Source organism: Trachemys scripta, chromosome 1 (genome assembly GCF_013100865.1).
Source record: "Trachemys scripta elegans isolate TJP31775 chromosome 1, CAS_Tse_1.0, whole genome shotgun sequence".
Taxonomy (NCBI): Eukaryota; Metazoa; Chordata; order Testudines; family Emydidae; genus Trachemys; species Trachemys scripta.
The window spans coordinates 196,312,349-196,339,402 of record NC_048298.1 but is presented as its reverse complement, the minus strand read 5'-3'; the positions used below and the strand labels follow the sequence as shown (position 1 = coordinate 196,339,402).

Genomic DNA, 27,054 nt, shown 5'->3' with positions numbered 1-27,054 from the left:
GGGGCCAGACCACGAGGCTCGGCCCTGCTCCCGCTCTCCAAACCCCTCGATCCAAGCCTAAAGCACCCTCCTGCACCCCAAATTTCTCATCCCCAGCCCCACCCAGAACCTGCACACCTGCCCCAGCCCTGATCCCCCTCCCGCCCTCCGAACCCCTCGGTCCCAGGCTAGAACACCCTCCTAACACCCCAAACTCATCCCCAGCCCCACCCCCACCCCAGAGCCCACACCCCCAACCAGAGCCCTCACCCACTCCTGCATCCCAGCCCCAATTTTGTGAGCATTCATGACAGCCATACAATTTCTATTCCCTGATGTGGCCCTCCGGCCAAAAAGTTTGCCCACCCCTGGTCTAGGCGGAGTATGGGAAACAGGACTGCTTGATGATGGAGCAAGAATTAGCTAGACTCTAGGCAGGGAAGAATGCCAAGGAGTGGAATCTTATGACAGAGACTGGACAGTGTACAGTGGGGATCTGGACAGTACCTCATGCAGAAGCAGGAGCTATGTGGGTCCCTACAGCCCCTCATAAACAGGCTAGGGCCTATGTGGATGGCCGGGGTGAAAGTAGTGTTCCCTTGTGGAAGGGGAGTCAGGGGACAGCCCCTCTGCAAGAACAACTCATGGCCACAGAACACGCTCTACAAGCAACCCTGAGAGAAAAAGAACAGCTGACTGTGGAACATCAGACAAGTCATGGAGTGGTCATCTGCCTATGATGGTTAATCAACCTGAAGGAGATTTGGAGACTTAGTGTGGAAATCTCAAAACCCCAGGGAAAGAAACCTATAGAGCCTGTTAGGTACACTCTTAAGAGGGTGGGTGTGTAACGGGGCACACAAGCTTCCATGGAAGCAAGAAGGGGTTAACGGACTACTGAAGGCCCTATTAGCTCAAGGTATCTGGAACATGAGGTAAGCCTCCAGGAAGGAGCTTAAAAAGCAAAGCCCTGCTTAGTTGAAGAAGGCAGTAAGTGAGAGTAGACATGGAGCTCTCATTGTGGGAGACATGGTTGGCTAGGGCCAGGCGCTGAGGAAGATTGGTGTCTAGCAGATCTTCCAGAGGAACAGGAAGACTATGTTACTCTACACTTGTTTTGGACTTTGAGTGCCATGGAAGGGGTAGAACTGTAAGAGACCTAGCCCTCAGGCCAAGTCTCTGTAACCCAGAAGATGTTGAAGCATGGGCAGAGCAGCACAAGACCTTGTGGAAAATTAAGGCAAGTGGTTGTTGCACCAGACAGGGCATGAAGGGATGTTTTGGTAAGGACACGTAGCAATATGGACCTTTCCAAAAAATATCTGTTGGCAATTATTTGAAAATTTCTGTCTCAGCTCCCTGGCAGCCTACAGGGGGTTGTTGAGGAGCCTAAGGAGATGGGTGGGCAAGCTGGCAGGAAAGGAGGCAGGCAGGCTAGATTGTCTGGTTTCCATGAAAATTTTCAACATAATCTATGTGTTCTGGTGAAATGTTCCAATAATGCAGAACTAGCATTTTCTGTCAGAAAACTGTTCAACTGTAAAATTTTCAATTAGCTCCAACTGTCATACTGCCATACAAATTGGAACCTGTAAGATCACTTCCATCCCCTTGGCTCCTCCAATGCAGCAAAACACTTAAACACAAGCTGAAGTACTTTGCTGGATTAGGGCTTAGATGACTAATGGGTTTGTCTATGTTCGGTTTCTATGAAAATATACAGGTGTGACTGTGGAGGAAAGGCTGTAATTCTCATGTGATATTGTTAGAAGAGCCTTTTGTACCTCTAAAGAATGGTTACATGCCTTAAAGTAACTGTGGTTCTTTGAGATATTGTAGTCACTGTGGATCCCACTTTAGGTGCACATGTGCCTCATGCTTGCAAGATCAGATTTTTTTTTAATAGCAGTGTCCACTGGGTCTGCACATGCGCTCCATACTTTCATTTGAGGGCATAGAAAGGCAGGGTGGATGCAGCCCTCACTCAGTTCTCTTGCACTTCAAAGCCTGTGTTGCTGAGGACTCCAAAAAGCAGGGATGGAGGTCAGGTTGTGGGATCCATATGGACTACGTCTCAAAGAACCACAGCTACTATAGAGTAAATAACCATCCTTTCTTCTTTGAGAATATGTCAGTATAGATCCCACCAGGAGTGACTGGAAAGCAGTATCCCCTCTGGATTGTGGGATTAAGATGTGCCAGTCTCAGACCTGGTCCCCACTAACTCCCCACTTCGAACTAAGATACGCAACTTCAGCCACGTGAATAATGTAGCTGAAGTCAAAGTACCTTAGTTCGAACTTACTGCGGGTCTAGACGCGGCAGGCAGGCTCCCCCATCGACTCCGCATACTCCTCCCGCGGAGCAGGAGTACCAGCGTCGACGGCGAGCACTTCCGGGATCGATCCCAGAAGATCAATTGCTTACCGCCAGACCCGGAGGTAAGCATAGACCTACCCTTTGTCAAATGATGACTGGAGTACTTCTCTCCCAAATTTGGCATAAGAACTCGTCACCATATCATGAGTGTAATGCTTGTAAAAGTCAGCTTTATACATCTCAGATACTGACACATTTCTGAAGCAGGCTGAAGACACAGGGAGTGCACCCTGACATTCACTAGCTAACTGTTAGTAGGTGGAAATACTTTGTGACCCACAAAGAAATTCTCTGTGATGAGATCTGGCTTGACCTTTTGACGAGTCAGATATAGCCAGAAAGCAATGAGGAGACAGTCTAAAGGACTTGGTCCTGCCCAGGTAATAGAGCAAGACTCTGGGAATGTCCAAAGAAAAGTAGCTTCTTTTCTTCCTGAAGCCACAATTGATGCCGGGGCGGACTGGAATGTTAATCATAGAAGATTAGGTTTGGAAGAGACCTCAGGAGGTCATTTAGTCCAACCCCCTGATCAAAGCAGGACCAACCCCAACTAAATCATCCCAGCCAGGGCTTTGTCGAGCCTGACTTTAAAAACCTCTAAGGATGGAGATTTCACCACCTCCCTAGGCAACCCATTCCAGTGCTTCACCACACTCCTGAATAAACTGATTCAGATGAAACTCCAGGACACCTTAGGGATGAACTTGGAGTGCTGTCTCATTACCATCTTGTCTCTACTAAAGGATGTGTGAGGAGATTTGACTATGAGCAGCGTGGCACTTGCTGACATTCAATGCGGAGGTGACGGCCACTAGAAAGACGTTTGAGGGTAGGGTGATGTAATCAAACAGTCCAACAGCAGCTTGAATGGAAGCTCTAAGAGCTTCAGGAGGAAGATGTTGAGATTCTATGTAGGAATTAGGTCTCTAACAAGTGAGCAAGTATTCAGAAGGCCCTTGAGGAATCTCAATACTGACTAATGCCATTCCTGCCACCAGGGTGCCTGAGCCCTATCGGGAGGGCTGGCAGGCCTTTCAGTGATGTCAACCTTGGTCCTCAGAGGAAAGGTTTTTTGCTTGAAGGGGGTGAGAACGTACAGCCTGGCGATGGAGAGAACAGCTAGACCTCCCCATAGGCAGTGCTGAGGAACACTGTGCTCTCGGTAGCAGGGTCTGTATTGGTACTGGCAGCTGTCTCGGTACCGATGACAGTCATGTTTTCCTGGTGGCTTATCTTCTGTTATAGGTATCAATGCCGAGGGGTGCATTGCCAGAGTCAATGCAGGCTCACCAGCCCTCAATGCCATGTGGGGCTTGGTCCCCTGCGGCTTTAGGTGGTCTATCTTTATGGGAGGATACTGAAATGTGCCTGGTGTGTCTGCCTCTTTGTTTAGAGCAGCCCATTTGGTGTCAGACTTCAATATCAGAGGTGTCTGTGGCCTGGGTATGGTCTGATTTGGTGCCGGGGTATCAGTGCTGATGTTCGTGTTTGTACCAGGTCTTTCCTTGGCATCATCTTCTCTGCACTTGTCTTCAGAGTTGCTTGTCTGCAAGATGGTGTGCTGCATGAGCCTGGCTTTTCTGCTACCTGGACTATGGAGCTCGTCTCCGCAGGATCTGAAGATACCTATATAGATTGCTCCAAGAAATGAAGATTCCACTGTGTGTCTTGCAATTTGTAGGTTCTCATGGAGAATGAAAAGCACACTTAACGTCTACTCAGTATGTGGGATTCTCTTAAGCAAAAGAGCTGCTGCTGTATCCATCTTTGAATGGAATTAGCCCACTGCAGGACAGGCAGGGCTTGAAACCCAAAGGTTTTGAATCTGCCATTTTGAGAAATCCTGTGTGTGTGTGTGGGGGGGGGGGATGCTGTACTGGGGGTCTGAGTATCAATCTTCAGTCCAGATGCATTGATATTGTTCACAGTAGGTGCATGTCCAAGAATCGGAAGACTTCCGAGGGTTTTTTATGAGGGGTTTAAAGAAATTTAGCCAAAGTAAAGACCTAGTGTGTCAGACATGCCAGCTTGTGCCCTCCTCTGCCCTTTATGCCCTCGTACAGGAACATACAGAGTGCATGAATGGCCCCAACAGACATGGCTATTAAAAAAAATTTTGATCTCATGCACGAGGTGCACCTAAAGTAGGATCTACATTGATGCATACTCGAAGAAGAAAAAATGATTAACATTTATTTGAAAATTTCAAACCCTTTCTCTGGTAATACCAACTTTTCTGTTAAATAGCGAGCAGATAAACATTTTACTATAGAAAAGTGAACAGTGTTTTCTTCATTAACCCAATGATTTATTTTACCTTTCACATCCAGTTCAGCAACATTTAAGAACATGCTTAAAGTTAAGCATGTGTTTAAGTTTAATTGAATTCCACATTCTTAAGTGATTTGCTGGATTTGGGCCTGAATGGGGTAGGCACAGAAGGATATGCCATACTTGTATTTCTGCTGCTAGAAGAGGATATAAATATTTTAATAAAGAGAGTGATAAGGAGAACATTCATTTCTATTCATCCAGGTCAGGAACTCTATTTCCAACAATTTTATTTTAAAAAGTAGACCCGTGCACTAGGGTGGTATCCTTATAATAACTGACACTCTGCCCCATATTCATAATAGTAGTATAATTATGATATGATTATGACAATTATGATGCATCTTGTACAAATGTGTCATGTGAAATGTCTATGGAAAAGTTATGATTTGTGAATATGATTATCCTATTTGTATGAATGTATCATTTTTGTATCTGGAGTTATGAATATTGACTATGTATTTCTATATCTAATGCGTTTACTCCTTGGTAACACTCAAAGGTTCACTTGCATTCAGGCTAGTCAGCACATCATGAATGGCCTACTCAAGTGGAATGACCCATCAGTAAAGACAATGGGCCATGGAAAAGGCTTGTCCTCACCTGGCAACGCTTCAGCCAGCCTATGAATAATGGCTGCTATGACTCAGCGATGCATGCAAGGGCATGTGACCAGACCACATGATACTGAACTCCATTTTGGTACCTGTATTTTTCCACAAACTGGGCTGGGAACCCAGCTTAGAACAAAGGGGTTCCCGCCATATGGAAAAACTATAAAAGAAGGAAGTGACATCACCAAGGGGCCTCACTTTCTCCACAACTCAATACCTGAAGATACCTTAGAGGAACAAAGACTTTGAACTGGGGAAGTGCTGGTCGCAGGCAGGAAAGAAGGAAACCCTGCCTGTATATGAAACATCAACAAATTGCTTGCACTATCTAACTGGGTGCAACGCTGATTCAAATTCTGTTGTTCAAATAGTTCACTTATTTCTGAATATAAGGGGTTTCAAAACCTAATGCTTGCACTAACCCACTACTAATCGTTACTAGTTGGAATATTTTATTCTTTGGGGGGGAAAAAAAAGTACCTTTTGCCTCTCTTGTTATAATTCTATCCTGATTCTACCTATGTATAGTAAGTCTACAAAAACTTTACTTCCTATAAGTTTGATTTTTCAAAAGCTTCCAGCTATTTCTCCCATCACTTTTACAGCTTATTCACATAGTATCTTTTGTACTTTACCCTACTTGGGCAGTGAAAAGGAATTTCAATCGTAACCTGATCAGTGATTTCTTCATAGTTATTTCCTATATATTACATAATTATATACAAAAAGCTAATGGAATGAGAAGTATTTTAAGTACAGAAACAAACACACACAGGTAACTTAGGCTCCCACAACCTTAACTCTGTCTCCTTGCATGTTTGCATTACAATGGGTACTTTCATTATTTGGTTATGCAATATATATGAATATAGTGCTACAAAATAATATATATATAAAAACCTCTAGAATTACAGAAAAGCATGTAGTTTAAATATACACAAATACCCACATCTTAGACCCCAGCATGCAGCCCGAGTGGCTGGGCTGTACATCATAGGCAGAAGAAAAAGTCCTTCAAACTTAACAGTGCAGTCTTAGTGGAAATACTGGCCCTAACTCTGCCTCTAAAAAGTCACTTTTCTTAAAACCAATACTTTTCTGTTGCTCTGGCTAGTCTCAACCCTTGCGTATTTCAGATTTAATGATACTGTGACCAAATACAAGGCCTGAAAGAAGCAATACAAATCCCAGAGGGAAGCTAATCCCAGAGTCCTCAGGCAGGGGAGAAACTTGCTGGTGAATTGGGGTGAGGAGTAAAGAGGGAGCCAGACATAGGAATCTAACCTAGAGTTCACACCAGAATTGGAGGAGAAGATTGTCCAAGTAACTTCTGGCCTGATAATCTTTTTGGCCATTTAAAAATACAAGCGCTTCCAGGGGCCTCAGAGGACCCTGGACCGCTGCTGAAAGTTGTGCCCCCTCCCACACTGAAATCTGAAATAGCACCTCTGTGCTGCTGTGGAGTGAGTGCAGGGCAGGCTTTGCAAAAAACACACAGGGCCTCCCTCCCACCACTGGAGGGCAGGGCCCCGACTCCCCCACCCTTCTGGGTCTATTTACTGGATCACAACATGCCATCAAAGTTTAAAAATTGGTTCTGAGCCCAAAAGGTTTGGGACTTTTGGACTGGACCAGACTATTTATCTAATGGTCCCTTCTGGCCTTAAAATCTATGGAAAAAACTCAATTCTACTCTTGCACAAGCAGGAACAGAATCCAACTCGTCGTCTGTTACCTATGCTGACTCTGCAGGGCTAACAAATAAAAAGCAGTATCAACATACTCTTCTCATTCAAGGCAGTGGATAGATTGGCAAGCGCTAAGAGGATCCATCCCCCAATCCACTTACATTGCTACACCCTTTTGAACTAAGGCCAGGTCTACACTAACCCCCTAATTCGAACTAAGGTACGCAACTTCAGCTACGTGAATAAAGTAGCTGAAGTTCGAAGTACCTTAGTTCGAACTTACCTCGGTCCACACGCGGCAGGCAGGCTCCCCCGTCGACTCCGCGGTACTCCTCTCATCTAGCTGGAGTACCGCAGTTGACGGCGAGCACTTCTGGGTTCGACTTATCGCGTCCAGACAAGACGTGATAAGTCGAACCCAGAAGTTCGATCGCTCGCCGCCGAACTACTGGGTAAGTGTAGACCTACCCTAAGAGAAAGCTAGCTGGGGGACAGCTGAGTCCCCATCTGGATCTTCAGCATCACTATCTCCTCCTCTTCTTCATTGTAAGCTTGGCCCATGAACTTCACAGGAGCTCAGAAAGACAGTGTGGAGCATCAGCTCACTATGTGGCATTAAGAGGGATCTTCACTCTACAGCAGCTGTGTGTGTAAGTGCACGGAGTGACTCTACGGTGAGCAAATGGCAGGTGAAGGCGCATAGTGGCCATGGGATGAGGTATCATAAATGTGTGTTACACAGCACATACTGTAGTTGTGTAGTTGCTGTTGAGAAGGTGTCATAGAATGAAATGACTGGGAATCACAAGGTTCAGCGTGGGGAGAGACCTAAAGGGGTAGACAGAGGGTGAGTGTATGTGAAGAATATTACATGGGGAATGTAGACAAAAAGTTGAAAAGGTGGAGAGGCAAGTAATAAGGGGTGTTGAGAAGCAGCATGGGGTTGAAATTAAAAAAGGGGATGAAAAATAATGATAGGTGGAAACACGGGGAGCAGCAGGCAGAGAGGGAAAAGTGAATGAGAAAGAGAAAACGGACATGTTGGGGAAGATGGAGAGAACTCAGGAAGGGAAAGAGAAAGATGAGCATGGACAATGTAAGGAAAGAGATGAGGGAGGAAATGAAGAGAAAGGGAGAAGAAAATAGGTAGCAGTAGGAATACAGTAAGAGCTGAGTATAAAAATAGAAAGGAGGAGATAAAGAAATATGATGATCATAGGAACACAAATGAGAAAGAGAAGGGATAAAAGAAATGAACGAAGAAACACGAAGAAAGGAATTAAAGCAACAAAAAGAAAAAAACCCATTTATCTTAATGATATAAAAATATATTAATTTAAAAAAAAAACCTAAGGCTCTCCTCCTCTCTGCGAGACCCACTAAGTCTTGCTAGTTTTTTTTTTTTTTTTTACACTTAAATCTGACCCTAAATGATGACTCACCCAGGGATAGCATGAGACACAGAGGGAGTCGATATGTTGGGTTAGAAGGTGCAGCATTTTACACAATCACTTTTCACAGCTGTGCCACACATTAACAAGCAGCACAGCCACAAGCAGCAAAGTTACTTATAAAATGTTGATTTAACTATTCTAAACAAGTCCTACCTACCACATCCCCTGTATGAAGTCATGCCTCTTTCTTCCTACTACAGCCACAAATGAGCTCCCCCTTCTGGCTGCTGGGAGGGTAGTCTTGCTCTCACTCCTGTTAGCTTGCTGGAGGGAAGGCCACTCTCCCGGCTGTTTGGCTGCTGGGGGAGAAATCTCTACCAGCCTTTCCACTCAAAATATGTGGTGGTGGTGGGGAACCAAGAGATTTCTTCTCTTCCTTCCTGCATTGTGTGCGGGTGGTGCTTGGAAGCTAACAGAGGTCTGGGAACTCTGAAGTAGTGTGGCAGGTCAGTTCAGGGGGAAAAAAATCCACAATGAGAGAGTGGGCTTAGAGAAACTGGGGCATAAGTCCATTATCTAAATCTGGTTAGGTAGCAAAAATAATTGATGACCCCAACATTTTAATACTGTGCTGACACCAACATTTTAAACTGCAAATTGAGATTTGGAATTTGTTCCCTCTGAATTTGCTGTGGTTTGGGTTGGAGCCACTCTCTCAGTGACTCAGAGGGACTGGAACTTCACTCCCTCATCCCTGCAAAACTTATTTGTTCTGACCAATATCATCTATTTGCAGGTTCTGGAGGCACTTGGGTTTCAGTCTCTCTCAAAGCATGCAGTTAATTCCTAACACAAAAAACCCTCCCTGTTCTTTGATATTATTTTTTATATAAACATATATGGCATATAGCAGATTAGTTTTATACATATACACAAATGTATCTACATATACTACATAACACACCAACATAAAACAAAACAAAAAAAATTCTATCATGCAAAGTCAGTAAAAAATTTCATTTAAAAATATAGGTCTAGTACTATAATAAATAACTGCTATTCAGGGAAAAATCCAGTATTCCCTGATAATTTGGGAATCAAGCTACAAAAGTTAGACATTTTGTCCTTTTCTTAATAACACTTAATGGCATTTTTATTTGGGTTGTAAACTAGAGTTTAGATTTTATAATATTATAAATACTAAAAACAAAGAATACTAACAATTTTTAATACTGCCTCTAAATTAATATATCACATTTTACTGGGAATAAATTTTAATATTGATTGCTCAGCTTTGAAAAGTTATGGACAGAGTTACTACCATATGCATGGGCTGTTCTAATTTCTTCTGCAGGCAGTATTAAAACTGAAGCATGACAAGCTAAGGAGAAAAAACCTGAGTTTTAAACATGCACAGCCACACACTTAAAACAGAATGATAAGCCTTAGAGGAAAACAAAGGGATACCTACTTTCTGCTGCTAGAAGTCCTAGTAGGAAGGCAGCATTTGGACAAACAACAACAGTATGAAGATTTCAGAACAAGCAAGTTATAAAGCTGCAACTTGGCACACTAATTTAGCCACGAATAGTATGAACAAACTCAACACTTTTTTTTTTTTTAAACTTTGTATGCGAGACAAATGGCACTTGAAAAAAAAACATTTGGGATTGGGGCAGGTAGCACATTTGCACACTGTCAGGTATCTGAAACTCCTATATTCGGAAACCGGTTGAAAATGAAAATCCTAACAAACATTTATACTGTACAGGACATCAGAAAAAAGATCAAGTAAAATTCTCAATGAGTGGAGAACCGTTACACTTTCTCCTTCAATTTCTATGATTTCCTTCTCCTTTCAAAACTTTTTATGGAACACAGAAGCAAGTAAGGCAAGAAAAGACAGTCAGACTTTGTAATTGTATTAATATTATATTTACTATTATCACTTGAATTTTTCAAACATTGATGATTGAAAAATTGGTGATGATGATTTAGCATTGCTAACTATATTATATTGTACCTGGTAATGATGGAGACCACTAGTATTTGAACTGCAGACTAAGACCTTAGCCTAGAAACACTTATGCAATGAGTAGTGCCATAGAGTTCCATGGGACTACTCAAGTGCATAAAATTACTCACATGCATGTCTGCAGCACTGGAGCCTAAATCTAACCATTTATCCTTCTCTCCCACAGTGATGGGCTGTAAGGTTTGGCTTTCTTTCTCTTTTCCTTTCAGTTTTAATTATCAAGAGTTTAATCATGAAGAGTTAATATTGCTAAATTTCTATAATTTACTATGACATAATAGATTCTAAAAGAACAAATATTTACCCACAATAATCTTGAGGCAAAAGTCATTTTCAAATTGCATTTATAAACAGAAGCCTATATGAAGCCATTGTCATGCCATTTACGCAAAGGATCCAAAAACACTGATGTGGTCTTAAAATGTCAGCTTTATGCTCTGTGAGAAACTGCTGCTTGCATTCAGTTAAACATTTACCACAGACCTCAGAAGGCAAATAGATACTCAGGAAATACTGCGAAAAGCAGTATAGTGCAAGCTGAACGTGTACACTTGGTCAATCACCCTTTTAGATACATGCTGCTGTACCTTCTTTGTGGTTTAAAAGCAACATTTGTAAATTGTCTTGCACGAAAATCCAGTAGTATGTGAAATGGACAAAAATAACTAATAATGAAATATGAAGTCATTAGTGTCTCTCACCAACAGAAGTTAGTCCAATTAAAGATATTACCTCACCTGCCCTGTCTCTCTAATGTCCTGGGGCCAACACAACTGCAAACAAAGTATGAAGTCACCGTGAAACGACAAATGACCCTCACAGTGCATGAGCACTACAACTGAATAGCTCAAATGTGTATTTATAAGTCCTCCATAATAAAAGATAAAAGTATGCTTTTCTTTAAAAATCAATTACCTGATTTTCAAAGTCGGTGAGCACCCATTGATTTCAGTGGGTTTTGCAGTTGCTCAACAGTTCTGAAAGTCAGGCTACAAAAAGGTGTTTGGAAGTGAAAAAGTTAGAGTTGATATTGTTATCTTTATGGGCTTTTCTATTTATTGGCTAAGCACATGGGCTTATTGTGGGGCGTAAACCCTGAGATTCTGAATTCAGGTAAAAGACTTAAGTATCCAGCATCAGCAAAATCTCTTTCCAGTTCAGCTTCCAAAGCTATAATAATAATATAATATATGGAGATATACCTATCTCATAGAACTGGAAGGGACCCCGAAAGATCATCAAGTCCAGCCTCTTGCCTTCACTAGCAGGACCAAGTACTGATTTTGCCCCAGATTCTTAAGTGGCCCCTTCAAGGACTGAACTCACAACCTTGGGTTTAGCAGGCCAATGCTGAAACCACTGCACTATCCTTCCCCCTCAAACAGCTAACAGCTGTTCAAGCAGTTCCATGACCTTTCTCTGGTCTGCCACCTAGTAGATGACTGAGAAAGTTAACTCAGCAGAAATGAACTGCTTCTTATTGCAGCAACATCATGTGAAAAGAAAAACAAGGTTTTAATGTTTGTTAGTGCAAGGGTCTTTTATTTTTGGAACAAGGATTCTTACATAACATCTTGAAGGTGCTAAGTATTAGGAATATATATGTTCCTTAACTTTGAATAAGAAACAGCCATAAAATGTCTAATTTTAGAAGCTTGCTTTATTTCTAGTAGGACTTACTGAATGTAAAAAATGTAAAATATTCACTGTTAAGGAGGCATTTTAATTTAACATGTATCCCAGAAAAATCTGTAAAGCCACTATTTTATCATTTGCCTTCAAATTCGTCAAGACTCACTTCTGCAATTTTACCCACAGAATACTCAGTTGATAACAGCTAGGCAAGTGGCAAGCTGCAGATAACCTACAAAGCTGAATGACTTTTGTATTGTTTGGTTCATCCACCTGTTGCATCTTGTCATTAGAGGAAACATGCTGATGAAGGAGAGAACAAGTCCTCCCAAATAGGACCGGACACTAGGGAAATGATTATGTATGATCAGTGGGCTGGCTGGCTGAAGACCCAGTGCAACTTCCAGTGAGCAGGAAAGAAAGGGAGATTTAAAGTGGGGGAAAATAATCCATATAAAATGAGCAGCATCTCCCTTTTCATTTCTGTTTGATTCACTTATATGTTTTGCCGTTGATCACTGGACAGCACCCAGTGTAATCTAGCATCTACTGGAGAATTATCTATTTGTTGAATACAGTGCCCTAAACTCTGAGGCTGTTACTCCATCAGTATAGGGTGGAAGTTCAAAGTGCCCCCTCACCTTTGTAGTAGGGCCCATCTTCACGGAAGGTAGAGCAATGTGACAGATTGAAGTGGATGAAGCATGGAGCTGAAATAGGGTGACCAACTTTTCAAAAGGCAAAAGTGGGACACATGCAGGGGCCCTGCTCCCTGGCTCCACCTCTTCACTCTGAGGCCCTGTCCCCATGCCAGGCCAGAAGCCAGAGCCCCCTCCAGGTCACTGTGGGGAGCCCCAGACCCTCCACCTGCTCTGGGTGGGGTGCCGGGGTGCCTGAGGGAAGCCCCAAGTCTGTGTCCCCACCCCCGAGGGTGCACTGCCCCAGGCAGATGGAGGGACAGGAGCTTCCCATAGTGACCCAGTCTCCCCGGAGAGCTCTTACTACTGCCCAGCTCCAGCTGCCCTCCGGCCCTCCCCCCGCGCCCCTTCCGGCGGAACAGGCTGGCACTGCTCCTAAGCCTCGGGCAGGCGTGGAGTGGTACCACAGGGAATCCAGGACAAATGCTGTCTCGGAATCATTCAGCCTACTCTATCATTTATTTTTAAATGACAAACTTCTCAAATCATGGGATTTTATCAAAGAGCTAAACGAACAGGCAAATGGCATTTTAAATACTAAATCTTCAACTTGGAGTTTCTTATCTGAAATCCCATTATTGCAAAATGCAAAGGCATAACCATTTAGGCTGGGAATTACTGAGGAGCCCAAGGGAGTTAGATGTCCACCTCCCACTGAAATTCAATGGAAGTTGGGTGCTGTCATAGAGAAGCCCCACCTGGAACACCCTCAGGATACACATGACAGACATGCCTGCTCAGTTTCCCTCCTTCAGAGTGCCCAGAAGTAGTTCAACTAGTTGTGGGTTTCATTTATTGCAAGAGCCCCATGCACATAACAAAAGTCCCACAACTATAGTCCAGATTCCCCCTATCATAGTCCAGAGAGTACATGCAACATACCGCCCCAGCATCTATCACCAGGTCCTGGCTCTTCAGAACAGTCCTCTCTTGTCTTTGTACCAGGACTGCCTCCCCAGCACTTCCAACTGGAATGCAACCTTGCTGTTCCCAGCAGGAACCCCACAGCCTCTCTACTGAGAGCACCGTTGCCAGGGGAGCATCCCTTACTCCCCAAAGGCCCTCTCAGTTCCTGTGGGTCCAGCTCTCGGAACCCGGAGATGTCAGCAGGGTCCACTGCTTCCGTGCCTTCAGAACTCTCCAGTCCTCAGCTCTAGCTCTCCAGGTTGGAAGGCAACTCCCTCTGCTGCTCCTGCCTTCAGCCCTGGCTCTCTGGCTTGGGGATGACAATCGGCAAATCAATCTTTGCTGCTCTCCTGCCTTCAAGTCTTCTCCCAGGAACCACTTTCTACTTCTTTTTGGGACTCTTCCAATCCCCTGGTCTCAGGCAACTCTCACCTGCTCTTGACTAACCCAGTCTGCTCATTGGGTTGCTCACATCCTCTAAAAAACAGGTGCACCTGCTTTGGCTTTGGGGAGCTAGACCTACTTCATTTATTGGGGCTAGCCACCCTGTGACAGGTGCTTAATTCCTTTAGGATCTTTTGAAAAATCCCATCTTTAAGAACTGGTGTAGTCTTTACAAGCAGGCTTCAAACATTTGACAACACAGCAAATATGTAATTGAAGTGCCTTTTTGAAGGGGGAGAGGGAGATCAAGTTCTTTATCTGGCCTAGTTATTTCAGAAAGCTGAAAGTTGCACTATGGTTCTTTTCCTGAAAGCCTCGGGATGTTTATTCTAAGTTAATTAGCTGAGTGGAGCTCTCTGAACTAAACAATTTAAATTAGTCAATCAGGCATCAATAAAAATATCCCTTGGGAGCAGTTTCTCAACCTTTGGGTTGCAACCTCCAAGGAGATCAACAACTGTTGTCTTGGAGCAGGAGCCTGTTCCAGCTTCCTCCCAGAGGAACTCAAACTACTGCATCGGTTCCTCCAGAAATTAATAGGAAGTTCCAAAGGATCCAGCACAAAAGGGCTGAGAGCACATATGTGAATATCTGGCTACATGGTTCCTGGAAGAAAAAAGTTGAGAACCTGTGCTTGTGACATTATTTGCAACCTCAAACCCAAATGAGGAAGAGAGACATCCTGTTGATGTAAGCCTGAAGCTGAAATGAGGAACCTAGCTATTCCTGTAATAGAAAAAATGCAGACATATATGTGGCCTACTTCTGTGACCTGATGAAGCAGCGGGAAACAAAAAGTATCTTTTAAAACACTCCAAATAATCCTAACTGATGTCCAATCAAACACACTGGAAAGATCTCTCTGTAAAATGATACATCAGATCCCCTTCTGTACAATACATAAAACGTTCAAATCTGAGTGCCTAGAGTTAGGTGCCCACATCCATATTTAGGCAGCTAAATGAGTGGTAAGTTCCTACTGACTTCACTGAAAAAGTTGTGAGTTTAAAACATCTGACAATCAACCTTTTTATTTGGGCACGTACATTTTAATATTCCAACCCAAAATTAAATAATATTTAAAAAATTTACTTTTCCACTATTTTTTTCTCTGCCATACTTAACATTTGCAAGCCCCCTCTACCTCCTTCCTTATAGAAATATTAGGACAGGGAATGAGAACTCACCCTTCCCCACCAATCCAAAATACGTAATTAATTCCCTGAGACATTTTCTAGTATACTAAGCTTTCATGCTGTCACACTGACACATGCTGCAATCACATGAATTGCAACCATTGTTTATTTGTTAAGAAAACTTGTTTAGATGATAATTTACAAAAAGCACAAGTAATTCTATTGGTCTCATGTTTTCTAAAAGCGTATTTACTCAAAACCTAAATTCTGGAACACCTCTGACATGTCAATAACCCTTTAACAGGAGATTTTTTTTTTTTTAAATCCAGTTCCAGAAAAGGAGACCAATAAGCTCTTTATACAAAGATACACAATGAAAAACATTCGCAGGGCAGAACCACCCCAAGCTCACTAAGGGTACAGGGCACAATTTGAAAAAGCTCTCAGACTCAAGTCATATAAATAAATAGATACGATGTTATGCCAGCCTTTGTAATGAAACACTGTCAGGTTCAATAAAAATCCAGGAGGATCCATTCTATATCATTCTGAAGAAGCATTCTCTGGACACTCCCTTGTAGAACCACTATAAATGAATAGCACTGAAATGCTCACACAAACTCTAATATACATGCTGCTGCTCTATGACATTATGGGAAATCAGCAAACAATATGGGACTAAAGCTAGTAAAGATTTAAAACCCAATGTGAAAGGTAAATATGCTTTCAATGAAATTACCTGAGGAGGTAGGGTCTTCAGAGAAGTCTGGCAGCTCTTCAGGGGGATCCCCATAGAAGGAATTGAATTTGTGGCTTGATACTGCTGCTAGTACTGCCCCCTGAATAAACAACACAAAGTCTCAGTCATAAGCAGTAGGTCAACAAAACATGTTTACAAACACTGTGGATCAGTCAGGACTGAAGGCCCCAAGCCCTCCCAGACTATTCTTCTCGTTGGAGTTATGAGAGAGATTTCATGCACTCCATCAATGACCTGACTGCTGCAGTGAAACAAATCTCACAGCACAGCCAGCTATGCACCATTCCGAAGGATTGGATATGGCAACCTGCCTCTCTGTGATGGATATGGCAAAAGTGCAGCATTTATTTTTACATTATTGGGCTGCTGCTGCTTCCCCATACTCCTCAGATTAATGAAGAGCAGCAGAGAAAAAGACAAAATGCCCCAAAGCACAGCTTTCACTAGTGCACAAGTAGAGAACAATGGAAACCAAAGCCCCCTGATGTAACAGGAACTGCAAGCCCTAGTTGACAAAAATAATGTCACCCTCCAATGGAGCTGGTTTACATTTTTTTTAAAGAGCTTGATGGGCAAGGCAATGACAGTCACACTCAGGAACTCATTCACTTTACATGGGCAAGAAGGAACTGGCAGCTAGAGCATTAAGAGTCAACTATATTCCACTGCAGAAGCTGGCATGAAATACAGGTTTAGAACGTTGAGAAGTTTCTGCCTTCATCATAAGCAGAAGAACAAACCTCAAGAGTAGGCTCTTCCACAACTGTATCTTTGGAATGTGTTAAATGCGCCCTATGAGTTTCATCTAATTCACCCCACACAATCAATAGTTTTTTGAGTATGCTGCTATCTAGCAATGGAGGAGCTTTTTTCAGCCAACCCTACTTTTAATCTACAAATTAGCAGGCAAGGAGTATAGTCTAGCATACAGTGGGCTGCATCATTCCTTCTGATACTACATGTGTGTTCTTCACTAGGAAATTTTTTACTGACACTGACTAGCCTCCTCCCACAAACCTTAAAAAAGCTTATCACTTTAGTATTTCAGGACATTATACAGAAATACTGTACATACTGGTCTTAAAATAACACTTAGAACCAGAGAGAATGAGCTGTGATAATGATAAAATAGCCCTTGTTTATTTTCTACTCCCTAAAATATCTTGCCGTGTTTAGATTGAAATAAATTAGGTACCTTACTGTCTTACTGGAAAAAGAAAGCACTTAATAGTTTTTGGAGTGTTCCACTCAAATCACATGGTAACCTACTGCTGATGTGTCACTGATGTGTTTCTTAATTATCTGAGATCTCTCTCACACACACACACACACACACACACACACACACACACACACACACACACACACAAATTTCAGTAAACAAATTACTTTAATATAATTGTGGTCTAGATATATGTAGTTTACTGCTCAAAGTAGCAGTCATATTTAAATTTATAGGCATTTATTTTTTGAACTCCTTACACTACTTTGAAACGCTGGTACACATGAAATAAAAGTCAGGCTTTTAAAATAGGTTAACCTCATTATGTGGACATGTTAACAATTAACAGAATTATTAATATCAAGGGATGATCGATGAAGAATCTACACAACACATTATTAACACAACATAGAACTGTGAAGATGTACACTGCAAAAAAGAGAAAAAGGATGCATTGCTGCTTCTTTTGCCTTTTTGGTTTGCAATTGTGATTCACAGGTATTGCTCAAGAAAGCAAAGCCAGCTGACAGTTTTCTTAAATTGGTGGCATTCTGCATTATGCCTTTATAAACATTCCAACAGCTTAAGAAAACGTGAGACCTTTTATGTAGTTATTACTTGAAATATTGATAAAAATATTGCTTCATCTAAGACAGTTATACTGGGAAATTTAAAAACAGTTTAAAGTGAATTAAGCAGGAAACCTGTGGTTTGTAGTTCTGTATGTTTATGAAAGTTAGAGATCTGATCCTTAACTAAATCAAGGAAGGGCAGAGCTTGGCTGTGGAAATGAGAAACATTAGTTTACCCTATTTATTTTTGGAACGCCCATTGTGTCAAAGGAGAATTGCAATATTCTTGGACTTCAGCTCTAAAATGCCAAAAGGTAACATTAAAGATTCACAGACAGCAAAGACTCATTTTTGTTTAAAGTGGATCTCATTCAGTAACAAATATAAAAATAGCTGTCGTCTCAAAACCACTTTAAGACCACAGTTTTTCACGTAATGTCAAGTGATACTAATGAAGGACTAATTTTTGGTTTAAGTCATGTTTTTAGTGTCTGACTGTTTTCGAGTGGTGCTAAATGACCCAGATCAACTAGCCTCTGATATAAAAAAAATCCCAGAAGCTCTCACAGAATGCAGAAGATACTTTAATTTATGCAATGAAGCCTAAAACTATACAACCTAAACTTATAAAAAACTAAAATATAGTCATTTTCCCAGAAGAAGGACCAGATACTGCCTTTAAAGCACAGGGCTGTGTCGAGGAAAGAGCTGAACTCCAGCATCCCAGGTAGCGCTCTGAATGGCACTGTGCCTCAGGGAGCAACCTGGTGCATAAGAGGGAATTTGCTGCTGCTTAACCCATTGAGAGACTGTAGTGTACATTCCTCTTTGAGGCTAGTCAGCTGTAGTGATCACTACCTCCCATTTGGAGTGGCTTGCAGGACATAAAATGGAGAAGTCTCTGTGCTCAGGAGAGCTTAGGGCCTGCAATGTGACTGGTGTCTGCATGGGGGAAAGGGAAGGTTTTTTTAAGCTTCCATACATTCTTGTGCACCTGCACATAGCCAGCCACAGTATGACCCTATGTATAAAGCATTAAAAAAACCCAAAACAAAAAAACACCACACCTGGGGGGGAATTAAGTAGGTGAAGGGAATTTGGCAGATTTTCTATTCAGATAGATGGTTAAGACAGGTAAACACTTTGGAGCATATACAGATTTGGAACAATCATACCAGAACAATTTTATTTGAAATAAGTGTAGAGAAAGAGATATAAGGAATACATTCCTGAGCTCTTTGGTTGGCAAAGTAGTTGGCAAGATAAAAATGATAATTCTAAGATGCAAAAATGCTCTATATGTGTGTGAGTCTCACATAATGTCCCCAATAGTCTGGGCAAAAGATCAAATACCATGGTATATAAACCAGTATATAAGGGGAAAAAAAATCAGGGAAAGACAGTGGTATTAAGCCACATCAATGATAGTATGGAAAAGTGCCACCCTAATACAGATCTCCCAAATGCATCAAGTTGAGACAGGTACAGTGGCTCTGTGAGCACAGGGTAAACAAAGCAGCTGCTATTATAGCCTCTTTTCTTCTTACTCTGTTTGGGCAGGCTAGCATCTCTAGAGATGGCGACCTGAAGCACTGAGAACAAGGATTGCCACTGTGCTGCCCTGAACAGGGGTGCAGGGAGTGGGAAAGAAAGCTCTGAATTCTCTCACTTGTGCAGGGTTGGGCACAATCTGGTCCCTAGAGAGAAAATTAACACTTTAATGGATCAATACAAGGAAGATAGTACAGCTGTCCCAGTTTTTTAACAACTCCTTGAATTCTGAAACAAGCAGTGGTTCCAATGATTGTTTCTGGTTACAAAGGTTACAGTAACCAAATAACTGTAAAACTAATATTTTCAGTTAGGAGATGTGCTGCAATTCTGGCAACATTCAGAAAACAACACTCGAATCTCTTTGGTATTTGACTCAGACATATCAATATGAAAATATGATATTCTCAGACCTCCCGGTAGTCATTATGTGAGGAATTTCAAAGTTAGAAAAAATAATGAAATACTAAGAGTATCTGATCCAGTGTTAAAAGGGCAATTTGTTGTTTGCTCATTACAGGAAAATAGGGTCTAACATACAAGTTTTATAGTGTTTCACGTGTGGGGTGCATTGCAATGAACAATTAGTACTTTCAGAACACGTCCTGAAGAACAGTAGCATGGATAAAGTAAAGTGGCAGGGAAAAGGTTGGTATAGTATAATATGGTATTGAATGTATATAAACGTAAGATGTTAAGAGCGGAGAATTGACTATAAAGTAAAGATTGAAGCCTTTGTGTAGACCAGAAAAATAGATTGTTTTAAAAAATGTTAGCTAAAGTTCTTTAACTAACGCAATTTTAAATAGGACTTTGTACCTCATGTAGGCAGGTTGTTTTTAATAATGTGTTACCTGATCATAGTTAAACATAGGAGGAAGCTGCTAACTTGTTCAGAAGCATGAGGATTATTCCAATCCTACATGCTAGACATGGTTAGAATTATGCAAAACTTCCATGAGGCAACTAGTTAAAATTAATCTGATTTTGCATTTTGTTACAAACCCTACAATTGGCACAGATTTGCCAAAAGCATGCCCGAATCTTTTGATGAACCTAGACCAAGTTTCAGGTAAAATCCCTCCAGAGAGGCCATGAATTTATGATTCTGAGTGGAAACCACACAATGTTTCAGCTGGATCTCAACATTCTTTTCCCTATAGTTGGAAACTGCTCCTATATAGAACTAAAGGCTGAGGGAACATTCTTAAGAATACCCCTTTGCAGAGAGCTATAACAGGGGTAGGCAACCTATGGCACGTGTGCCGAAGGCGGTACGCAAGCTGATTTTCAGTGGCACTCACACTGCCCAGGTCCTGGCCACCGGTCTGGGGGGCTCTGCATTTTAATTTAATTTTAAATGAAGCTTCTTAAACATTTAAAAAACCTTATTTACTTTACATACAACAATAGTTTATGGGTATTCACCCACGAAAGCTTATGCTCCAATACGTCTGTTAGTCTATAAAATGCCACAGGACACACTGTCGTTTAACAATAGTTTAGTTATATATTATAGACTTATAGAAAGAGACCTTCTAAAAACATAAAAATTTATTACCGGCATGCAAAACCTTAAATTACAGTGATTAAATGAAGACTCGGCACACCACTTCTGAAAGGCTGCCGACCCCTGAGCTATAACCTACCCCCCAAAAAGCAAATAAAATCATAATTGTCCTTTATGAACATCTTACGTTGGCCCTCCATATTTGATGACTGGTGAAGCCAGTGGAATGCTTATCCTTTGTTGATATAACTGATTACAAAAAACAGAACAATGTAGATGAAACTAAGCACTAGGAATTAAATTATGCTGTGGCACAGGAGTGACTCAAAAATGTACAAACTGGCTATTCTCTAAAGAAGCAAAAACAGGCTGCAAGAATATTTTTCACATTTTAGAAATTATATTTAGAACCTGTTAGGAAAAAAAAAACAGTAGTCTCCCTCACACCCAGTCACACAAAAGACACACTTTCTCCAATTGCGAAGAATAAAGAACAGATGGTTGCAGAATTTGGCTCAGTAAATGAGTGCCCCACCCCAAATGCTTATAGTCACAACCTCAAAGGATGTACTCTAGAAATGTCTGCAGTATGCTAGTCTGGTGCCAAGTGCATGCACCATAGGAACAGCAATTATAGTGAGGATCTAATATAGACAGCAGTATTAGGGGCGATGGAGGGGGAATGTTGCTAGGTTACCATAACCATACAGAGTGGAAACAATGCAACTTTCTAGCAATGATCACCTATGAAAAGGACAGTTACCTGTTCCGTAACTGGTGCTCTTCGAGATATGTTGCTCATGTCTATTCCACAGTAGGTGTGCGTGCTCACCACGTGCTGGAAGTTTTCCCCTTAGCAGTACCCGTAGGGGGGGGGACCAGCACTGCGACCCCTGGAGTGGCGCCTCTATATCACGCAATAAGGGAGCCACGCGCTCCCCCCACCCTCGGTTCCTTCTTGCCGGACAACTCCGACAGAGGGGAAGGCGGGCGGGATGAGGAATAGACATGAGCAACACCAGTTACGGAACAGGTAACTGTCTTTTCTTCTTCGAGTGCTTGCTCATGTGATTCCAAGCTATATCTGTTGGAGATGGGTAGGAGTTCACGAGTTCCCAGGATGCAATACCGCTCTGCCGAATCCGGCATCATCCCTAGTTTGGGAGACGATTGCATAATGCGCAGTGAGCGTGTGAACTGAAGACCAGGTGGCAGCCCTACAGATGTCCTGGATAGGGACATGGACTACATAGGCAGCCGACGAGGCCTGAGCTCTCGTTGAGTGCGCCTTGACAATCGGTGGCAGGGGAACACCTGCCAGATCATAGCAAGTGCGTATGCACGCAGTGATCCAGCGAGAAAGATGCTGGGTGGAAATAAGCTGCCCCTTCATACGCTCGGCCAAGGCAATGAGGAGTTGCGAGGATTTCCGGATCGGTTTAGTCCGATCCAGGTAGAAGGCCAGAGCCCTATGCGTATCAAGCCTGTGAAGGTGGCATTCCTCACTGGAGGAATGGGGCTTGGGATAGAGGACAGGAAGAAAGATGTCCTGTTCCATATGGAAGGCGGAGACCACCTTCGGGAAGAATGCAGGGTGTGGGTGAAGTTGGACCTTATCCTTGTGGAAGACTGTATATGGAGGTTCCGAGGTCAAAGCCCTGAGCTCTGAGACACGTCGGGCTGACTTGATTGCTACAAGGCAGGCGACCTTCCATGAGAGGTGAGACAAGGAACACGTGGCCAAGGGTTCAAAGGGAGGCCCTGTGAGGCGGGACACCACCAGGTTTAGTCCCATTGCGGTACAGGGGATCTAGCATATGGGAATGAACGGTCAAGGCCTCTCAGGAAGCGGGAGATCATAGTACGGGAGAAGACCGAGTGCCCTTGCACCGGCAGGTGGAAGGCCGATATAGCTGCCAAGCGTACCCTGACAGAGGCGGGTGCCAGCCCTTGGGTCCTAAGGGACAGGAGGTACTCGAGTATAAGTTGGAGCGGTGCGGACAATGGGGAGACTCCCCGCTCCCCAGCCCACCTGGAAAATCGGGACAACTTTGCCAGGTACGTCCGGTGTGTGGACGGCTTCTTACTTTCCAGGAGGACCTGCCTGACTTCCTCAGAACACCTCCTCTCCTCCTCGTCTAGCCACTGACCAGCCATACTGTCAGGTGGAGAGCGGCCAGATTGGGATGGAGGCGGTGGCCTCCGTCCTGGGAGAGGAGGTCCGGGCGTAGCGGCAACTTCGTCGGAGGGGCCGCCAGTAGGTCCGGTAGGGTCCCGTACCAGTGTTGATGGGCCAGGCTGGGGCGATAAGGATGATACGTCTGTTTTCACTTTTTCTAGGACTTTGCCTATAAGGGGAAATGGTGGAAAAGCATAGAAAAGCTGGTCCGACCACTGCAGGAGGAAGGCATCTGAGATTGCGTCCCTCCCCAACTCTCCCCCCCCCCAGAACAAAACCAGGGGCAACGCTGATTCTGGCGGGTCGTGAACAGGTCCACCTGGGGAATTCCCCACTCTCGGAAGAGCTGTTGAGTGACCTCTGAGTGGAGTGACCACTCGTAATGGGGGGAGAAAACCCTGCTGAGACGATCGGCCTGTGTATTGCAGGCTCCCAGTAGGTGGAGAGCCCTCAGGGAGATGATGTGGGCTATACAGAATTCCCACAGGCTGAGGGCTTCCCGGCAGAGGGCCGAGGACCATGCTCCGCCTTGCCTGTTGATGTAGAACATCGCGGTGGTGTTGTCCGTAAGGACTCCAACCACCTTGCCACGAAGCTGCGTGATGAAAGCTACGCACGCCAACTGTATCGCCTGGAGCTCCCTGACATTTATATGGAGAGACAGGTCTGAGGTTGACCACATCCCTTGGGTTTGCATGTTCCCTATGTGAGCTCCCCAGCCCAAGTCCGATGCATCGGACACCAGGTCTATTGACGGGGCCACCTCCCGGAAAGGAACCCCTTGGACCATGTTGTCCGGGGAGAACCAACATTGTAGGGAGGCGATTACTGGGGTCGGTACCGTGAGGACCTTGTCCAGGCCATCCCAGGCCTGGGAGAACTGGGAGGCTAGCCATAGCTGGAGGGCCTCATTCGAAGCCTGGTGTGGTGGACCACATACGTGGACGCTGCCATGTGTCCTAGAATCTGAAGGCATGCCCTTGCTGTTGTCCCCGGAAAAGTGGTGACCGAGGCGATGAGACCTTTGAGGGTTTCGAACCTGCTCACAGGGAGAGAGGCTGTGGCCCTTAAGGAGTCCAGTAGTGCCCCTATGAATTCTTTGCGCTGCACGGAAACTAGCGTTGATTTGGTCTCGTTTACCAAAGGCTGAGATTGGCACATGTGGACAGGAGCAGGTCCACATGGGCCCTCACGTGAGACCGTGAGTTGCCCTTGATAAGCCAATTGTGAAAATATGGGAACATCTGGACCCGTTCTCGTCTGAGGTAGGCTGCCACCACCGCCATACACTTTGTGAATACCCTGGGCGCTGAGGATAGGCCAAACGGGAGAACCGTAAACTGGTAGTGGTCGGGCCCCACAAGGAAATGGAGGAAGCGCCTGTGCCCTTTGAAAATATGTATGTGGAAATACGTGTCCTGAAGGTCCAGGGCCGCATACCAGTCCCCCGGGTCCAGGGAGGGGATAATAGAAGCCAGGGACACCATGCGGAACTTGGAGTGGACCATAAACCGAATGAGATTCCGCAGATCTAGGATGGGCCTGAGACCCCCTTTCGCTTTTAGGATCAGGAAATATCGGGAGTAGAAGCCCCTGCCCTGGAATTCTACTGGCACTCTGACCACTGCCTCCAAATGTAGTAGTCATTCCACCTCCTGACCTAGGAGGTGAATGTGCTCCGGGTCCCCCGAGCCCACCAGGGATGGGGGGTGGTTGGGCGGGGGTGAACTGAACTGCAATGTGTAGCCGTTGGAAATGGTGTTGAGGACCCAGCAGTCCGAGGTTGTTCGTGACCATTTCCCACGGAAGGCAGACAAACGGTTGCCGAACACAAACTTTATTAGTAGGGGGGTTTCCATGGCAACTGCCTTCGTGCCCCTCTGCAAATAGTCAAAACCGCCTCTTTCCCTGCCTCTTGCCCTTAAAGGGCCCAGGCTGTGGGGCAGAGTGGGACTGTTGTTGAGGCCAGCGCTTTTGGTCTCTCGGCCTCTTGTAAGGAGGCTCATATCTGCTCTGTGCAGGGTGAGCTGACGTCTGCGGTTTGGCCTTGTCCTTGACTGGAGGGACGTAGAGGCCCAAGATCTACAGGTGGTATGAGAGTTTTTCATCCCGTGCACCCTGGCGTCCGTCTGCTCGGCGAACAGGGCCTTCCCATCGAATGGCAGGTCCTGCATGAGGCACTGGTCCGCCGCTGAAAGCCCTGACAGGAGGAGCCACGACGCCCTGTGCATGGAGATCGCAGAGGCCATCGACCGAGCTGCCGTATCCGCCGCTGCCTGCAGGGCTGCTTTGGCTGCCGTCGCCCCCTCATCCACCAATGCCTTAAAGTCCTTCCTATCCCGCTCTGGGAGGAGTGGCTTGAACTTTGGCAGGGACTCCCATAAATTAAAATCATATCAGTTCAGTAAGGCCTGATGGTTGGCCACCCTGAGCTGGAAACTCGAAGAGGAGTAAAGTTTTCTACCAAAAGAGTCTAGTCTCCTGGCATCTTTATTCTTGGTGGTGGGCGCGGGCTGTCCCTGCTGCTCCTGGTGGTTCACCGATTCCGCCACCAGAGAGTTAGGTGCCGGGTGAGAGTATAGGTATTCGTGGTTCTTGGCCGTCACGAAATATTTCCTCTCAGCCTTCTTGGAAATCGGGGCCAGAGAGGCAGGAGTTAACCATAGGACGTTGGAGATGTTGGCTACTCCTTGGTGAAGGGGTAAAGCCACACGGCCCGGCAGCGAGGGGGACAGTACATTGAAGAGGGAATCGGATGGGTCCTCCATCTCCTTGGGCTGCAGCTGGAGGCTTGACATCACTCGCTTTAGCAGGTCTTGATGCGCCCTTAAGTCTTCCTGCGGAACAGAGGGCAGCGGTGCCATGATGGTATCATCTGGTACAGGAGAGGAGGCCGGCACGGGGCTGTGGGCTGCAGATGGTGCCGGGGGATCAACCCCCAGGTCAGAGTCCAGGTGTGGAGCCGACAACTCATGCTCTGTTGATTTGTCCCTTGGCCTAGATAGTGAGGCCGACGGGACCTCGGATGCTTCGGCCACTGAGCGGGTTCCCGCCTGGGTGGGCATCAGTAGCCACAGTGCCCATTGACACCATTGTCCCTGCCATGGGGCCCCTTGCCACTGTCCATGCTGCGGACCAGGTAGCGCTATCTGGTCTGGCTGATCGGTATGGCCCAGCGAGGGGTGGCTGGGTGCCGAGGCCGAGGCCACCACTGACCAAACGGTACCATAGGAGCGGTGGAAGTGACAGTGCCTACGATGCCGTCTTCCACAGGAGCGCGACCTTGACGTCAAGGACTGGTACCCCCCGGACGTACTGATCCGAGACTCGCTTCGGCACCTGGAGCTGCAGTGCCATGGTGCTGGTGACATGCATCGGGAGCCCCGTGTGTGACGTCTGACAGAGTGGGAGCGTCGACGTCTGTCGCGCCAAGACCGGCTACTATAGCTGTATCGTGAAGAGGAGCGCCTTTGATGCCTATCTTGGTGCCTACATCCACTGCTGTGTGGTGTGGAGAGACCCCGAGACTCCTGCCTGGACAGCACCGATAACACCGGTAACCTGGCTGACGTCGAGGGTGATGGACGCAGGCTGCGAGTGGACCTGTTGCTGCATGCTGAACGAGGTAGAGAGCGGTCTTCGGAGTAAGAGCTGTGCTGTACCAGGGAAGCCTGTCAAGCACCCAGTGGCGGATTGCCTCGGGACTGGGGGCTTGCCCTGGGCACCAGCAAGCTCAAAATGTCTCGAGTGGCCCGTAGAGCCTCCGGTGTCGATGGGATCCAGACCGCAGGAGAGGCGCATGTCGACACTGCCGGGCTACTTCACTCAGCACGAGTCGGAGGTTTCGAGCCCGTGGGGAACCGAGGGATCCCCAACATGGGAGCAGCCTCTCCCCCTCCCTTCTCTCAGCGCCGTTGCGAAGTCAAGCTCTTCCTTTGCTTCTTGGAAGGGGAGCGGTGCCGACTGGGGGAGGGGGCTTCACTGCGCACCGACGATGCAGTGCCTGGCGCTGAGTCCACTCGAT

At 45.0% G+C, this 27,054-nt stretch overlaps 1 protein-coding gene across 10 annotated transcripts in view; it reads right to left on the bottom strand.

Annotated features, from left to right (window-relative positions):
• CASK (calcium/calmodulin dependent serine protein kinase) overlaps positions 1-27,054 on the bottom strand; it is a 398,672-nt gene that overhangs the window by 106,192 nt on the left and 265,426 nt on the right. For 6 of the 10 annotated variants that reach the window (XM_034754125.1, XM_034754152.1, XM_034754101.1 and 3 more), the window contains 2 exons: positions 15,976-16,075; positions 9,857-9,874 (listed from right to left, as the gene is read on the bottom strand). In XM_034754125.1, coding sequence (XP_034610016.1) covers positions 9,857-9,874; positions 15,976-16,075 — 118 coding nt within the window. Of the gene's footprint in view, positions 1-9,856; positions 9,875-10,724; positions 10,780-15,975; positions 16,076-27,054 lie in introns of those variants that run through there. The other 4 variants (XM_034754160.1, XM_034754110.1, XM_034754143.1 and 1 more) reach the window with 2 other exon arrangements.